This window comes from Rhinoraja longicauda, unplaced genomic scaffold (genome assembly GCF_053455715.1).
Source record: "Rhinoraja longicauda isolate Sanriku21f unplaced genomic scaffold, sRhiLon1.1 Scf000263, whole genome shotgun sequence".
NCBI lineage: Eukaryota > Metazoa > Chordata > Chondrichthyes > Rajiformes > Arhynchobatidae > Rhinoraja > Rhinoraja longicauda.
Window position 1 is genome coordinate 1 of NW_027601481.1, and position 12,847 is coordinate 12,847.

The following is a 12,847-nucleotide window of genomic DNA, read 5'->3' on the forward strand; positions in this document are numbered from 1 at the left end:
CTCTTTCCTGATTTATGCTGTGTTACCCCATGATCTTTTATGCTTCAGCTCCCACCAATCCTGAAAAAGAAAGTTAATTGGAGTTTTGTGCAGAGTTGCTAAATGGTGTACTGTTGGGAAATGTGTGAGAACCACACAGGTTGTGAGCAATTTAACAAATTTCAATTCCATCTGCTCAAACCATGAACGTGAACTGTAGGAAACTGTGGGCATTGATGTGCACTTTATCTTTCCATTTAAGCGGGCTTATTGTTATTTAAGACACAAAGTTTCTATCCATTCCATTTAAATTTTAAACTTAATTCTAATGTGAGTATTTAGCCCATTCTCTTGTTAATGCTATCAGCAACTGAACTTCGCTTAACACAGGGCCCTGACCTGAAACATCACCTACCTATGTTCTCCAGAGATGCTGCCTGACCCCTGCGTTTCCAGCACTTTGTGTTTTATACAAGGTCCGGCATCTGCAATTTATTGTGCTATGCAGTTCAGTTTTATTAAACTTTACAGAAAATACAGAAAATGCACCATTTCAAACATGAAAAACAAAAGAAAGGTGAATGTACCAATATTTTATATTGTTCATATATTAAAAGTAAAGATTGTTTTTCTGCTGCTATGGTTGAAATCGATTGCTTTCAGGACGTGAGGCAATAACCAATTTTATAAGATCACATGTTATGTGATGCAATGAGTTATACTTCAATTGATAACAAATGGACGTAAGAATATGAATTGTGTGTAGTTAATCCAATGATGTATAATACAATGGACATGTGTTCTACACAACACTGATTTTGTTTCTATTCAAACCTTATTGTCATAGATTGGGTTTACTAATTAGACAATGTAAATATAAAGATGGTTGCAAAATTAATAAACAAATAGCATAATTAGTGAAATGCTTCACTAACTGAAAGTCAAGCTTATAACTAAAATTGGTCATCATTATTTTGCAATAATGTTTAATGATTTTTTTTCTGGATATCAAAATATCTGCAGATGTATGAAATCTGCAGATGTATGAAATCTGAAACAAACACAGAAAATGCCATAAAGACTGAACATGTCAGGCAACAAGAGTTGCCATTTCAGGTCAAAGTCCATTTGTCATAACTGAAAGAGTGAACAAAACAGTGAGTTTTCAGTGGTAGAGAAGATGGGAGAGGAATTGGGTAGAACACATGAATATCCATGAGAGACGGAAGCCATGATTGCTGACCTCTTTTAAGTCTTTCCTCTCTCACCTTAAACCTTTGGACTACTGGACTACTGTACCCTGGGAAAAAACACTGATCATTCAACTTACCTTTGCCTCTCATGATTTTGTATCCTTCAACAAGGTCACTCCTCAGCCTCTTACACCCCAGAGAATAAAATCCCAGCCTTTAGAGCTTCACCTTATAGCTCAAGCCCTCGAATCTTGGTAACATCATGTTGCACCATTTCTAATCCCTTTTTAGCTTGACATCCTTATCCAATCTTGCTTGAGCTGACTGAAATTTGTGATCTGTTGAATGCAGAGGCTGATGCAGAAGTGGAAGGGCTGAGGAACTTTGTTCTTGTTCTGTCCAGCCAGAGAGGGGTTAAGAGTGAGCTGTGGAAGAAGGATGAGATGAGTCAAGGGCAATGTAAACTATGGTGAAGGGAAAGCCCAGATTGGGAAGAAGGAGGCTGTCTCCTTCCACCTATGTAGAAGTGAGGGAGGTAAATACAACAGAGACAGAGGAACTGAGACAATGGAATGGAGGCAGGATGGGAGGGTATATATACGGGAGGGAATGGGTGGAAATCTGTAGGTTTGTAATTAACTAGACCAAGTGGACCCGTTCGGCCCAAACCTCTCCTACATTGGTGCACCACCCTGTCCTCCCCCCCCCCCTTCGCTGTCTCCTCAACCCCTCCCTCCCTTCTCCCCCCTTCCCTCCCTCCCCCTCCCCTCCTTTTAAACTTTAAAATGTGAATAACTTTAAAAATATAACACCGATTTCAATAAAACTACTTGCATTATCACTAAAGTGACAATGGTGAGTAAGGTGGGCCTAAAATTGTGGCGCTATCGTGTACCGTTTTGACTGAAGTTCAGTCACAAACAAGATAACAAACGAGAGTTTTAGTATATAGATGTTTGTTGCCACCCCATGCTCTGAAATGAAGATGGAGAAACTCAGAAAAGGACGGAAGGGTCACAGATGGACCATGTAAAAGTGAGAGCAGGGTAGACATTGGCAGTAATGAAATTGTTGAGTTCTGTTTGAGTGCAGGAAGCAACAGCACTGTATTGATGCCGTGGAAAAAAAGAGCTGAGGAGGTAGGCTCAAAGAAGACTGAAACCAAGACAGGGCTTGGCCCATGCCAGTTCTCACTGTTACACTTCGGTCTGGAGAAATTGAGTGTTGAAGAACAAGTTAATCCAGCCAAATGGGTGTGTAGGTAGTGAGGATCTGGTTGGTGCGCTGTTCAATGAGGAAGCAGACGGCCTCAGACCTCCTGATTTTGGATGGAGGGGAGGAGAGATTTTATGCCCATGAAGATTAGCCACTTGGCATCAGAGAAATGGAAACTGTTGAAGCAGTGAAGAGTATTAGGGATGTCACAGATACAAGTGGAAAGGATAGGTCCAGGCAGGAAGGAATGAGATTAGTTTAGAGAGAGAGCATGGCTTGGTGGGCCCCTCACTGGGTCCACACTGATCATTGATCACCCATTCACACTAGTTTTTTATTATTCCACTTTCTAATCTACTACCTGCACACTATGGGCAATTTTCCAGTGGCCAATTAACATGCAAACCCATACGTCCTTGGGATGTGGAAGGAAAACGGAGCACCCGGAGGAAACCCACACAGTCACAGGGAGAACGTGCAAATTCCACACAGACAGTAGCCAAAGCAGGATAACGCAATAAATATGCCCAGGCATGCACAATATGTAATGTTTCTTGTAATGACTTAGCATGGTTTAAAATTTCATTCGTTATTATAACATTTCCAAACATGTCGAAATTGCACGAATCTGTTAAGGGTTAATATATGTCTGGATGTAACCGATGTCAGTTTTTAGTTGGTGAATTTCATTTTCTTTTTTTTTTGTAGCTCAAGCAACCCGCTGACTGAATCGTTTGCAACCTTTGTAGACGCCTCTAGGGGTTCTGGATCAGCAGCTTGCAAAGCCAGTGCAATTGCACAGAGAGCTACTGATGTGCTGTGTGACCTTGGCAGACTGAATGGGGAAATGCATGACATTCTACAGGTAATGAAACAATGAACAACACATTGCTTGAAGCGGCAATTCTTCACTGCAAATGCTTGTTTAGGAAATTTGAAAACAAACAGAGAAAGCTATATCAGAATTCGATCCACACAAATAGCTGGTCAGCCTGTTCCTGGAATGGATAATAAAATGAATGAATGACATTGGAGTAGAAATGCAGGAAACACTCACCGTGTCGGCTGGTAAAGATGTATAAAAGATGACTTGCATTTTAAATGCCTTTCATGTTCCTCACAGGGTGTCTCAAAGTATTTTACAGCTGATGAAATATTTTTTCAGGACATTTCTGGAGCAGTGCAGGAAACATGACAGTCACAATGAGAATAGCAAGCATCCACACAGACATTCGTTTTAAAATGCTTCATTAATCTGTTCTTAATGTCGATTAAGGGAAAAAAAAGGTGTGCAGGGAAAGCTCTTTTCCGACCGACCAGACTCCCCATCTTTGACGATATACTATCTACCTCACGCTGCCTCGGGAAAGCTGCCAACATAATCAAAGACCTTTCCTACCCCTGTTATTCCTATTCTTCCTCCCTGCTCACTTCGGGCAGAAGATACAGAAGCTTCAAAGTGCATACCACTGGACTGAGAAACAGCTTCTTCCCCATTGTTGTTGCTTTCTGAACAGTCCTTCCATAAACTAGGGTACAGTCCAATTCTCCTCTACCTCATTTGGATATTAGGCTTTGTCGGACAATGCAGAAACTATATTCTACACTCTGTATTGTTTCTTTCGCTTGACCCCTTATCCTTGAGTTTGGCTTGATTGTATTTATGTATAGTATTATCTGATCTGATTTGGAAGTGTGCAAAACAGCTATCTTTGCACTACCTCAGAACACATGACAATAATAAACCTAAACCATATTTTTCCCAAACTATAATGTGAATGTCTTTTCCACAAATTTGATGACGCCATTATTTTCTCATTTTAGTGCTTCATCCAAAATCCCAGCACGAATGTCAGCCAGGATATTTGTGCTTTGTAAGTCTCTTTGAACAGGCAACTTTCCATCTCAGGCAAAAATGCTACAGTAAAACCACAGGTGACAGCAAACAATGGAGGATTCATCTTTTGTGTCAATATTTTGGGGTGATTAATATTGACGGTACCTCCTTTTCTGTCCTGGATGCTGCCTTACCTGCTGAGTGTTTCTGCATTCTCTGTTTTAATTTCAGATTTTCAAAATCTGCAGTTGTGAATCTACAGATGTAAATATTCACAAGGCATTTATTCATATCAGTGGCTTATCCTCCAGCCATCTGTTACTTAGCAGAAAATAATTTTGATTACATTATTAAATCAGTTAAATATATAAGATAATTCAATATATATATAATTTGTTTAATTTAGAGATACAGTGCGGAAACAGGCCCTTTGGCCCACCGGGTCCGCGCCAACCAGCGATCCCTGCACAATAACACTATCCTACACCCACTAAGGACAATTCTTACATTTGCCAAGCCAATTAAGCTACAAACCTGTACGTCTTTGGAGTGTGGGAGGAAACCGAAGATCTCAGAGAAAACCCACGCAGGTCACGGGGAGAACATACAAACTCCGTACAGACAGCACCCATAGTCGGGATCGAACCCAGCAGTTCGGCGTTGCATTCACTGAAAGGCAGCAACTCTACCGCTGCACCACCGTAACCTTGTTGCTTCTCTTTGTAAAAATGGTTGTAGCATGAACTAAATGCATTGGAAAGAGCTGGTAACAAAGAATACTTGCCCAAACATTGAATGTTAGCCATTTTTAATATTTTAAATGGATGCTAATTATGGGCAAATGCCAGAATGAAGGTTGCACAGAACTGTGCTGGTAATGGTGCGGGAGAATGTGAAATCCAGAGGGGAAGTAAAAGAGAACTTGATGGGAAGCAGATTCTGTGGTGCAAACTTTTGATCCAGTATTTATTATTAAGCATTTAAATCAAGTTGTACGCATTTGTTTTATCACTTCACAAGAAAACTACAGCAGGCAAATGAAACCTATATTCTGGCGAATTGTAACAAGGAGTACCTGATCCAATCAACTAATGGACGCAACAGAAATGAATGTAAAGACTTTAAAAGAGGCAAATTTTGCTATTTGTGCACAATTTATACTTTAAAAAACCCCAGATACAAATAGTTTAATTTCTTGCTGAGTGAGCATAAGGCTACTCTGCTTATTATATCGAACAAAGAATTTGCATTTTACTGAAATAAAAGTGGCAGAATATTGAAATGATAATGATCAGTTTGGTGGTAATAACTGAGGGTCTGAAAATGCCCCATGCATAATGTACAATAAATATACAAGCTATTAGCTTTCTTAATTTATGGTAATATTACATTTCTATTATGTTGCCTATGATACCCATCTGCAAATATACATCACAAATATTTTGGGATTGCTCTGATTATTAATCGCATGCATCAGGAAAACAACCTAAATGTAAGCTATTTAGTCATTCACAAACATTATTGGTATATAGCCATTAAATCAGCTCAGATTTTATTTTTCTTGAACGCCTGTATCAGTATATTGCTTTCTTAGCACTCTTGGGTGTCAATTTGCAATATTTTCCGTTATATGCCAGATTATGTAAATTCATTGCAATTCTTCTTGCAAATATGTTAAATCACAGTGATGTAGAAAATTGTATTAAAAATAATGGGAATTTGCAGCGTCTAAGTAGGTCTAATTCAAAGAATTCTGTATACAGCATGTTTACACAATATATAACGTTGACATATTTTGTCATCATAGGAAAATTGGAGAAAATTATAAAATACTTGGAAGCATTTGGAGACTACATAGCCTTTGTAGACAAAATACAGATAAAAAATAAGTTGAAGGATGCATAATCCTCGTCAGTTATTGCAACAAAGGAAAGCCAAATGAGAATTTATTCTTAATCAACTGAAAAACAAATATTTGTTTCATATAAATAAATCATTATTACATGAATTTGGATTTGTAATCCAAAATGTGATTATAATGTGAGAGATAATAAATAGCGCAAATGTTTTGTAATGGGAACCAAAAACATTGAGGGCTCCAATTGCTTCATTGAGTTTGGTTTTTCTACATGAAACAAACTTAATAAAAAATCCTTGAGATATTTCTGAGACATTAACTTGAATGCTAGCTGTGTCTGTTGGCTACTGCTTCAAAGTATTAAATTGGAAATTTTCTATTTACTTTTTGAGGTGAAAGGGAGATTTGTGGCATACAGACAGCAGCCTATTTATTGTAAGCTGTTTGAACTGTGTTGGACTTCTCAGACTGTTCCTTACAGCCCGATTTTTTAATCAAAGTATGCATTTTGTGTTTTGCTGTCAGTACCTTAATTGTTAGAGCCAGGAATTAGAATGACTAGACCATAGTCTTCGTGTTTTTCTTTGTCAAATGTAGAAGCAAGCAAGATGAGTACTGTAAAATGATTCTGTTTTGGAGAAGACTTAACTGTAAATGTGCTTTCACTTTTAGGAGACAGAGCAGAGGCAATCTCGCATGGAAGGCAATAAGGTTTGCATTCTGATTTTTCTTAAAATATTCACAGTATTTTCAACTGTTTGGTAGCACATTGAGACAGGAATGAAAATAGCAGTAAAGGGTCACAAGATACAGTGGTGTTTCACTTATTCCTTCTCTTGATTCCCTTTCTCGCAAATAGAGTGTGAGTGCCAATCAGCACAGCGGCCGCAAGCCTATTGACTCACCGCCTCTGCAATATCATCTGGTGAGTTGCCATGGAAATCGCTACACTGTTCATCTCCACTCTATGTTCAGTCCTGACTTTGTTCCCCCCTGAGGTTTGCTGCTTTTCATATTGGTAGTTCTCCAGTTTATTTTAGTTTCTTTATGCCACATGTTGAGCTATAAAAATGGATTGAGGAATTTTCGTATTTTTTTAAATATAAGTATGCTTGAGTCACACAGCATGGAAACAGGCCCTTCGCCCCAACTTTCCCATGCCGACCATCCGCACTACTCCCATCTGCGTGTGTTTGGCTCTTAACCCTCTAAACCATTCCTATCCAGGTATCTATCCGTATGTATTTTAATTTTTTTTATAGTACCTGCCTCAACAACTCCTCTGGCAGCTTGTTCTATATACCCACTGCTCTCTATGTGGAAAAAATTGTCCATTAGGTTCCTTTTAAATCTTTCCCTTCTCGTCCAAAACCAATGTCCTCTGATTATTGATACTCCTCTGTGTAAAAGACACTGTGCGTTCATCCTATCTATTCCCCTCATGATCTTGTATACCTCTACAAGACCCTTAGGCCTCCTGTGCTCCAAGGAATCAATTCTAAGCTTGCCCAACCTCCCGCAATAGCTTCGGGCCTCAAGTCCTGGCTTCATCCTAAAATATTTTGTGCACTCTTTCTAGTTTAACAACATCCTTCCTATAGCAGGGTGACCAAATCTGAACACAATACTCGCATGTGCGATCATTTTGCTGAACGTCTTCGCTCAGTCTGCCTCGGCCCACATAATCCCGTATAATCCCTTTCTCTCTTCGTCCCTCCCCCATCCTAGTCGTACTAGTTTTACTGTTGTCCTGTTGAGTTCCACTGTCTGTATTAACTCATCATCACCTATCCCACAGCTAACAATGGACCATTGTGGGCTCCACATTTTGATTATCATTGCTTTCTGCATGTCTTCCATTAATTTATCCTAAGTACCATCTAGATCTCACGTTTCCCTATCCCCTGACTCTCAGTCTGAAGAAAGGTTACCACCCGAAAAGTCACCTATTCCTTTTCTCCAGAGATGCTGCCTGACCCACTCAGTTATTCCAGCTTTTTGTGTCTGTCTTTGATATGAACCAGCATCTGCACATTATTGAATATTGGAGTTGAGACACCATGTTACCTCTGTACAATCATTGATTGAGCCACATCTAGAGCAATGTCTAGTCTGATCACCCTGCTGTAGGAAGGATGATATTAAGCTGGAAAGCGTGTGAATATGTTTATGACTGTTACAGATGTTACTGGCTGCAGATGGTTTGATTTAGAGGGAAAGGCTGGATAGGCTTGGTTATTTTTCACTGTAGTGTAGGAAATTGTGGGTGACCTTACAGAGGTATATAAAATCATGAGGAGTATTGATAAGATGAATAGCTACAGTCTTTAACCCAAGTTAGGAGAGTCTAAAATTAGAGGGCACAATTTTAAAGTGAGAGGGGAAAGATTTAAAAAGGATCCAAAATATAACTTTTTCATATAGAGAGCGGTGTGCGTATTGGAACAAGCTGCCAGAGGAAGTGGTAGAGGCAGGTACAATTACAACATTTAAAGATGCTTGGATGGGCACATGGATAGGAAAGATTTGGTGGAATTTGGGCCAGTCGCAGGCAATTGCGAATAGCTTGGTTAGGTAACATGGTCAGTATGGATGGATGTGTTGGGCTGATGGGCCTGTTTAGATAACTATAAATTATAGTTGCATCTAAAACTTTAGTCGAGCAGTTTATACAAATTCAAAATCCAAGTTTCACATTACTATATTTTAAATAACCCTGTATAAAGTGCCATAGTTGCATTCATCACTGTGTTTCTTGGCTAAATCTAAAATACATTAAAACTTAACCATACCTTTAATACTGTTTAAACGGTGAGGAAGCTGTTGCTGATTTTGGTGTCACAGAATGTAAATCTAATATCTTTACTTTTTTCAGTAAAGTTCAAACTGACGAAAATAAATAGTTTTTATTTACTTGGGCCCAGTATCAAATATGAGAGTTAGTTTGCTTGCAAGTAACTGACTTCTCTTCCATAGAATTGACTGTGAGCAATTCAGAAATACACTATCTTTGCAATGCAGAAACTGATGTTGTTTGCATAATAGAGCAGATAAATATAATTTTGCTTACAGGTGTCATAAATGCCCAGTGACAGATATAACATTTTATGCACAATAAGGTTATATCCAAAACCCTGTGTGGAAACCTGAAAATTGCCTGTGTTAGAAAGTAATACATAAGGGAAAGATTCCATTTGAGTGGTAAGACAATGAAATTGTAAATGAAAAATCAGCTTATGCTTCTTAAAACAGAGCATATAAAAACCTGCAACCTAAATACCTGATGCAGAATGAAAACATCTGATAGCTTTATACAAACTGGAAAAAAACATGAAGCAGAAGTTACAGTTAAACTGAGATAACAAAAATCTTTAATTAGAAATGACATGCAAAAAAGAAAAAGATAAAATATGTTTTGCTTTCATGACCACTTCATGATTGTATCTTTGTTTCCAATAATAACCATCATCCATTTTTTCATTTCAAGTATACACCTGGTGCATACATGTGTGCCAAAGGTCTTTACAGGGGGATAAGGTAAGATCATGGGATAGAAGCATTAAAAAATTGCCTTAGTTTGCAAAGATGGAGAGTTTGTCAGCTTTGCAAATAACAAAGGAACAAATTTGATATTGATAAGTTGATATTGCCAAGGGGATTGACATCTTTAATTGGATCCTAAAAAAGGAGAGGGATTGTGGAGTGCAGTGGAAGAATTGGAAACCTAGGACAGGCATTCACCCCTGACTCATCAGCCTTCAGACGACTAACAATATTACTGAATGCTGTGAAAATTGAATGGTCATAAGGTCATTAGTGATAGGAGCAGAATTCAGCCATTCAGTCCATCAAGTCTACTCCACCATTCAATCATGGCTGCTCTATCTCTCCCTCCTAACCCCAGTCTCTTGCCTTCTCCCTATAACCCTTTCATACCCGTACTAATCAAGAATCAATGTATCTCTGCCTTTAAAACTACTTCTCCAATATCTTTTGGTGCATTGGCAATTTGTAGAAGAGGAAGAATGATGGATGTGAAGCGGCTTGAAGATGGGCAAGGTTTTGCAATTAATATTATCTTGCCTCTGATTTTATCATGGAGAAATACACGAAGATGACGGAACTTGGGAATGTTAGTGGGGATGTCTTGGAGATAGTCTGCGGTACAGTAGAAGAGGAGCTGGGTACCTTAAAACATATGATGGTAGATTTATCTCAGGGGCTTGATCAGGTATACCCGAGTGGAACGCCTGAGAAGAAATTCAGGAGCCCTGGCTGAAATATATGCATTATTGTTAACCAAGGGTGATAATTGGAGGTCTTGAGGGTGGCTAATGTTGAGCCTTAAATTAAGAAAGGATGTAAAGAAAAGCCTGGGAACAATAGACCAGTAAGCCTGGCACCTGTAGTAGATAAATTATTTCTGAGGAACAAATCTTCTTGTATTGGAAATACAGTGATTGATTAGGGATAGTCAGCATGGCTGTATGGGTGGGAGAACGTGTCACAAAATTGATTGAGTTTTTTGAAGAACTAGCCAAGGCAGTCTATAAGGGTAGGGTAGTAGTCTAGATGGAATTCCTCAACGCTTTTGATAGGTTTCTGCATGCTTTGGAAGATTAGGTCACAAGGGAGAGCTAGCAAATTAGATACATAATTGGCATGATGGTACGAAGCAGAAAGTAATGATGGAAGTTTACTTTTTGGGTGTGTCGACTCGTGGTGTGCCTCACAGTTCGGACTGGCCTCATGGTTTGTCATCTATGTCAATTATTTGGATGAGAATGTACAAGGCATGGTTCGTAAACTTGCAAATGACATTAAAATAGGTGGTATCATAGACAGCGAAGAAGATTATCAAAACTACAACAGGATCTTCATCAGCTGGGTATGTGGGGCAGGAATGACTTGTGGAGTTTAATTTTTAATCATCAAAACCTCATGTTCATTCTTCTTGTGACAACTTTGCTTACTTGGTGGGATGTTCTTCCTATGCTTCTGCAGGTTTTAACTGCTTAAATCTTGCACCCTTCTGATTTTTGTCAGTGCTTTTGTCTTGAAGAATTGAAGACTGGTCCCTAGTGAGACCGCACCTGGAGTACTGTGTGCAGTTTTGGTCTCCAAATTTGAGAAAGGATATTCTTGCTATTGAGGGCGTGCAGCGTAGGTTTACTAGGTTAATTCCCAGAATGGCGGGACTGTCATATGTTGAAAGACTGGAGCGACTAGGCTTGTATACACTGGAATTTAGAAGGATGAGAGGGGATCTTATCGAAACGTATAAGATTATTAAGGGGTTGGACACGTTAGAGGCAGGAAACATGTTCCCAATGTTGGGGGAGTCCAGAACCAGGGGCCACAGTTTAAGAATAAGGGGTAGGCCATTTAGAACAGAGATGAGGAAAAACTTTTTCAGTCAGAGAGTTGTGAATCTGTGGAATTCTCTGCCTCAGAGGGCAGTGGAGGCCAATTCTCTGAATACATTCAAGAGAGAGCTAGATAGAGCTCTTAAGGATAGCGGAGCCAGGGGGTATGGGGAGAAAGCAGGAACGGGGTACTGATTGAGAATGATCAGCCATGATCACATTGAATGGCGGTGCTGGCTCGAAGGACCGAATGGCCTACTCCTCCACCTATTGTCTATTGTCTATAAGACAATATTGCACTGATCGCAGCCCTGAGAACAAACCAAACAAGACTGTAAAATTCAAACATTTGAACTAAACAGGAGAAACAAATGGTCTGAACAAGCATTTGTTGCCTTTTGAATCTATTGTGGCCAGGCTGAACTAACAATTAGCAAATGCATCAAATAGATCAGATTCTCATATTCATTATTTCCCAGAAAATATAATAAATATTTCGAGAAATAAATCTACAAAACAAGGTATACACAGCAGTTGAAATATCACATAAACAAAAGCATACCAATGTGTTGTGGCCATTTGTGTTGTTTGGAAAATGTTGTACGTGTAAGAGCTATCCTTGATTATGTTTGTCACTGATTAGTAGCCCAATGGAGTCTGTGATTGTTTATTTTGTGGGAATGCTTAGCAACTATTCTGTCAGGCACATGCGTTGATCAGCCATTCTGACCTGACTGTTTTTCCACTTCACTGCTTCATTCGGTTTGAAAATAAAAACTCACTCACTCAGGAACCATTATGAAGGTTGTACCTTGTTCAAAGCAGCTATTTTTCCAACCTGATAGATTTTAACATTTTACTTCCAAAAGATGCTGCTACATTTTCTCAACCGATGAAAACAACCTGAACAAGAGAGAACTATAGATATTAAAGGCATAAAACTGGTTATCTATTTCGGGTTTTGAATAATATTTTCCTTGGAAAATTCTATGTGTTTTTCATTTTAATTCATTTACATTAATTTTATACGACAATCAATGTGAGGATAACATTAGAATTTACAGTAGACCCAGGAAATAATCGCTCTTCCATATGGAACCCTTTCAGTTCCCTGAACTGCTTCACATTCTCCACATTATATTCTCTACTTTTTCAGAGGGACAATATTTTAGCCTTTCAAACTAATACATATCTCAAAACAACCTGCCACATTTCTGGCTTTCTAACTTGGACTAGATCTGATCAGTTTGAAGAAGGGTCCCGACCTAAAACATTGCCTGTCCATCCCTTCCACAGATGGTGTCTGACCTGCTGAGTTTACTCCAGCATTTGTGTTTTACTCAAGATTCCAGCATCTGCAGTTGTTTGTGTCTGTATGACGTTTATTAGCTTGACACGT

At 38.9% G+C, this 12,847-nt stretch overlaps 1 protein-coding gene across 1 annotated transcript in view; it reads left to right on the forward strand.

Moving 5' to 3' along the window:
* Positions 1-3,095: 3,095 nt before the first annotated feature.
* LOC144590711 (TALPID3 protein-like) overlaps positions 3,096-12,847 on the forward strand; it is a gene marked incomplete at its 5' end in the record, with an annotated part of 124,168 nt that continues 114,416 nt past the window's right edge. Inside the window, 3 exons of the mRNA XM_078395135.1 lie at positions 3,096-3,252; positions 6,755-6,793; positions 6,942-7,007. Coding sequence (XP_078251261.1) covers positions 3,096-3,252; positions 6,755-6,793; positions 6,942-7,007 — 262 coding nt within the window. The remainder of the gene's footprint in view (positions 3,253-6,754; positions 6,794-6,941; positions 7,008-12,847) is intronic.